Genomic DNA, 5,632 nt, shown 5'->3' on the forward strand with positions numbered 1-5,632 from the left:
CCTTGCCTCATTGTTCATAATCTTGGAAGTTTACTTTTCCATGTATTTATGTGATAGATTAACAGAAGGTATTCCAGAACTGTGCAACTTTGAACTGGATGATGCATATTTTTTTTTAAGATTGTTTCACATAAAAGTCTGAAAGGTGTGGCATGAAGTTTTTTTTTTCAGTCTTTTAGAGTCAATCGTTGTGGAACCAACTTTCACTGTAATTATAGCTGCCAGTGTTTTGCTGTTTGCTTCTATCAGCTTTGCACATCCAGAGACTGAGATTTTTGCTCTCTCTTCTTGCAAAACACAAAACAACTCAAGCCCAGTCATATTGGATGGAAAATGTCTGACTACATACATTTTCAAATATTGCCATCTTTTATCTGAATTAAATTCAGATCAGGACTTTGATTGGTCCATTATAACTGGTTAAGATGATCTAAACCATTCCGTAGTAGCTCTAGCTATATGTTTAAGACTGTTGTCCTGCTGTAAGGTGAATATTAGCAACAGTATCAAGTCTTCGCAACCTCCATTGGGATTTCTCAATGGTTACCCTATGTTAACCATATATCTTCTCATTAATTCTGGCCAACTTAACTGTCCCTAAAGAAGAAAAGCATCCCCAAAACAGGATGCTGTCACCATCATGTTTCACAGTGAGGATGGTGTGATTAGGGTGATGGCCAGTCTTAGTTTCCTTTCACAAATAGTGTTTCACACACCTGCCAAAAAAGTAAATTTTTTTAATTCTTCTGACAGATCCTCCCACCTGAGCTTTGAATCTCTACAACTCCTTCAGAGTTACCATGGTACTCTCAGCTGCCTCTTTGATTAATGCTCTTCTTTCCCACCCTGTCAGTTTACATGGATGGCATGTCTAGACGGACATCCAGTTGTGCATACCCTTACCATTTTGGATAATGGCTTAAACAGTGCTCTGTACTTTAAAGCTTGGGATTGTGTTTTAAAACCTAATCCTGCTTTACCCTCCTGACCGACTTTCTCCCCTAACCTTGCCTGCTGTGTTCCTTGGTCTTTGTGATGCTGTTTCTTCACTAATGCTTTTTTAACAAACCTCTCAGGCCTTCACAGCTCAGTTTAGATTAAATTACAAGAAGGCCCTGTTTACAAATTAGGTGACTTTATGGCAGTTGGTTGCACTGGATTTTATTCAGTGGTATTAGAGTAAAAGAGCGTGAACAAAAAGACACAGATTTTTATTTGCAAAAACAAGCAAGATGCTTTCTTATTCTTAAAAAAACGTTGTGAAAGTTATGTTTTATGCAATTTGCTGTTCTTCCATGCTTATGCCAAGGATTGGAACTGAGCTGTGCGTACAAAACGATTAAAAACACGTCTTTCCACATGTACCTGATAATTTCCTTCCCTTGTAAAGTTAATAATTAGCAGTGAGAACTGCTCTTGATTTGATCGTATCCCTCTAATTTAAGTGCTGGCACGTCTAAGAAATGCCGTTGCGCTTTAATCCCTTTCTTCGCAGGCGTTCAGGGGTGACGGGAGCAGCAATAAAGTCGCGCGTAAATCAGTTGGAAACTTTAATTAATAAACAGGAACCGCGCTCCACGCTCCCATCGCTCTACAGCCAGATCCAGTCGACCAATGCTGGACGACATACTTCCGGTTCGACTGCCTCTGTAACTCTTTCCCATTCAGAGTTCTGCTTTCAGAGGCGGTGGCTTGGCTATCTATGGCTGTCATTGGTGGAGACGTGTCGTCTGCTGGTGTATGAGTGGTGGTGGAAGCTGTCAGTCAGTGCCAGGCTGCAGAGGGGCTCCAGAGAGAGGGAGATGTCAGAGGCTGAGCTGCCTCCTCCCTTCAGTAGCATTAGTGGGGTTCAGCAGCCAGCATGGCCACAGCTGCCTCCAGCCCCTACACCCTGCTCAACCCCAGCTCCATGATCCACGCGGACAGCCAGGCCATGCAGCCTGCTAGTCCCTACAGAGGACACCAGAAACTGCTTCAAAGCGACTACCTGCAGAGCGTCCAGAGCAACGGGCACCCCCTCGGGCACCAGTGGGCAAGCAGCCTGTCGGAGGGCAGCCCCTGGTCAACTTCTATGGAGCAGCAGGACGTGAAGCCTGGCAGAGAGGACCTGCAGCTTGGCATCATCCATCACCGCTCCCCGCACGTCTCGCATCACTCCCCACACCACAACAACCACGGAAACCACCCGGGAGCCTGGGGGACCCCGGTGTCCCACAACTCCTCCATCACCAGCGCACAGCAGATCAACATCTATTCCCAAACGGGTTTCACCGTCAACGGCATGCTGGACCACGGTGGCCTCACGCCTCCGGCCAACCCACCGGGCCAAGGCATGCACCCGGGCCTCAGGGACACTCTTAGCCCCGAGCACAGCGACCTCGGCGGGCACCACTGCCACGACCACTCGGACGAGGAGACGCCGACCTCGGACGAGCTGGAGCACTTTGCCAAGCAGTTCAAGCAGAGGAGAATCAAGCTGGGCTTCACGCAGGCGGACGTGGGTCTGGCTCTGGGCACGCTGTACGGTAACGTGTTTTCCCAAACCACCATCTGCAGGTTCGAAGCCCTGCAGCTGAGCTTTAAAAACATGTGCAAACTAAAGCCGCTGCTGAACAAGTGGCTGGAGGAGGCGGACTCATCCACGGGCAGCTCCAGCAGCATAGACAAGATTGCAGCTCAGGGGAGGAAGAGGAAGAAGAGGACATCCATCGAGGTGAGCGTAAAGGGGGTCCTGGAGACGCACTTCCTCAAGTGTCCCAAGCCGTCCGCGCAGGAGATCACCTCGCTGGCGGACTCACTGCAGCTGGAGAAGGAGGTGGTACGCGTTTGGTTCTGCAACCGGCGGCAGAAGGAAAAGAGAATGACGCCGCCCGGGGAGCTGCCGCCGCCGCACGAGGGACCTTACTCGCACAGCGGGAGCGCGGGGGACACGTCCTCGTGCCACGATCTCTGACCGCGTGAGGAGGAACTCCGGTTACAGACTCTGGAGCGAAGGGACGCAGGCGCGGGGAGAGGGACCACCTTCCTGCCTCCGCTGCCTCCGCTGCCTCCGCCGCCTGTCCCAGTACAGACTCCCGCAGCTGCCTCCAGCACTAAATCCCAATAAGAATAACGGAGAAATCCACTCAGCCTTCGTCCTTTTTCTAACTGTCATGAGGGCATTATTACATCACATTTCAGATCCCTTTTGGAGCTCGCTTTGTTTTCTCCATCACGGATATAAATACAAATATGTGCCTGATTATATACCTGCCAGCGCCTTTGGTTTGTGTCACCATTTCCCATCAGCTCTATAATAATTGCTAACATGGGAACTGATGTCTTGTTTTGTCTTGTTGGGCTTTTTCCCCCACAGACTGTTTCATTTGGATATTCAGTGGCGTCAAACTAAAAACAAAATCCCTTTTTTGTTAACTGATTTGTTGCTATTTTTACAACAAAACTGTAATTATGTTTTTTTTTTTTTTTTCCATATGCAAACATTATATCAGATGTAGTGATTCTGCAACATAAAACCACTTGGAGTTTTTTTTTCATTTCCTCCTCTCCCTCATTCTCATCTATTTTTCAATTCATTATTTTGTTTTTGTTGTGTTTTTTTTATTTTTATATATTCCGACCATAAAAACTGTGTGTGAAACAAACAGAGCCGGGAATAATTCAAAAGATGGGGGGTTTAATGACGCTGTACACCTGCCTATAATTTTACTGTACGATCAGTATCCCAAAATTTTTTATAATCTCCAATACTCCTGTTATACTCGGTTCAGTATTTTTCTCCGATATTGTACAGTTTTATATATATCTACCATTTTCGAGTCATTAATTTAAGCAAATTATGTTAGTTTATTCATGCACTTAATTAGCAATGTTTTGAGAGAAAAAAAAGCAAAGAAAGAAGAAAAACAGCCTATTTTCATTAAGATGGAACAGTTTGGCCGCTTTTATTCCAAAATTTCGATGACAGCTCGAGTAATTATTTATTTTCAGTATAAAGCTTGTATTATGTTTTGAAATAAACAATGTATGTTGTAATAAACAATTTCCTGATACAATTGTTTACTGTCTAAAGGAAAATTGGATGTCTAAGGAATTATTATTATTATGATTAATAGGATTATTGTGATTATTATTATTAGGTAGTTTCTCCTGGTTATAGGTTGTGTCTTAGCTTAAGACCCCTAATTCATCAGGACGAGTATAACAATAATTGATCATATAATTGTCAAAATGTAATTATTATTTTTCAGGTCCTATATCTATAGGACACAATCAGAGGAAATGAGTTGCTTTACTCACAAATTGCTTTGAACATTTATTATAAACCTTTTTAAAATTATTGTATTTATTTATTTAGTATTTGTAGGATAAAGTCAGTTCAAAGTAGTTTCTTTATTTTAAGTTGCTCAGCATTTTAAAATGTCCTAAGCATTCAATGTTATGATGATTAGTATTATTATTAGCAGTAGTAGTAGTAGAAGTATTTTACAGGAGTATTTTTATTTTTACTTTTTTATGATTTTTTTTATATTTACAATATTAATATTATTTACATCATTATAAAAACAATATTATTATTGTTATCATTACAGTTTAGTTATGAAATAAAAACAGTACAAAAATGTTTTTTTTAATAAAAAATACTTAATGAACACTCATCATAATGACATGCATTTTATAATAAGTTCCTGGAAAAAAATATAAAAACAAACAAACAAAACAATCACTGAATAAAATACAAAATAAGAAAAAAATCGAATTAATCAATTTAGGTTAAACTTATGTCTAAATTATTTGGTCATAAGTATAATCAGCTGAATCCAGCCACATGTTTCTAAATGCAACCTTCTCTGAGCTGTAACAAAAAAGCTAAAACCTTCATATGATGAGCAGCTGTAAAACCTTCCAGCGGTTCGACGGGACATTGGTCACAGCTAAATCTCAGACGTTCCTCTCTTCCAGCTCCACTGAAATGTTATTGTCCGGGCCCTCTGCCCTCCTCAATCAGACATGCGTGATTTATCGCTCTGGGTGCTGGGCCTGACAGCAAAAAACACAATGACACACACACACACACACACACTCAGAAGCAGATGAATCTCATTTCAAAGACTACAGCTGTGTATATAATTGGCCGTGCAAGGGCGAAACAGACAAAATCTACATAAATAGATAAATAAATAAAGATGCTGGCTAAAAATAAATCAGGGATTGTGTTGGGAAGAAGTCGACTCGTGGACTGGGACTGTTTAAATCATTCAAAAATAGATTCGGAGGAGGGGAGGGAAGTGAAGGAAGGAGAGAAAGAGGGAGAAAGGAGGAGAGGATAGGAAAGAAGGAAAGGCGGAAGGGTGCTAGGCCTTGCCTTGAAATGGAGAGCCTGACTGGAATACTAATGTGTCTGAATTTATGCATCTCCTCAGTCTGCAGCCCTGAGAGAGGGGGGTGGGGGAGACAGAGAGAGGGTGTGAGGGTGGAGGTGAAAGAGGGCAGTTATGTAGAAGAAGAGAAAAGTAAAAGCATGGCTGATTGATTCCATCCATCTGTTTTAGTTTGAAATAATCCCAGATTTCTCAGGGTGAAAGAAGGAGAAGACAAACCAAAACAACATGACCCTGGAAGGGAGAGGAGG

General features: G+C 42.6%; 1 protein-coding gene across 1 annotated transcript; it reads left to right on the plus strand.

Moving 5' to 3' along the window:
- The first annotated feature begins 1,748 nt into the window (after positions 1 to 1,748).
- Positions 1,749 to 4,052, plus strand: LOC124860496 (POU domain, class 3, transcription factor 4-like). The gene has a single exon (XM_047353864.1). It carries the CDS (start codon positions 1,862 to 1,864, stop codon positions 2,951 to 2,953), a length of 1,092 nt encoding a protein of 363 aa, XP_047209820.1. The 5' UTR covers positions 1,749 to 1,861; the 3' UTR covers positions 2,954 to 4,052.
- Positions 4,053 to 5,632: the final 1,580 nt, after the last annotated feature.

Source organism: Girardinichthys multiradiatus, chromosome 23, assembly GCF_021462225.1.
Source record: "Girardinichthys multiradiatus isolate DD_20200921_A chromosome 23, DD_fGirMul_XY1, whole genome shotgun sequence".
In the NCBI taxonomy this organism is placed as follows: domain Eukaryota; kingdom Metazoa; phylum Chordata; class Actinopteri; order Cyprinodontiformes; family Goodeidae; genus Girardinichthys; species Girardinichthys multiradiatus.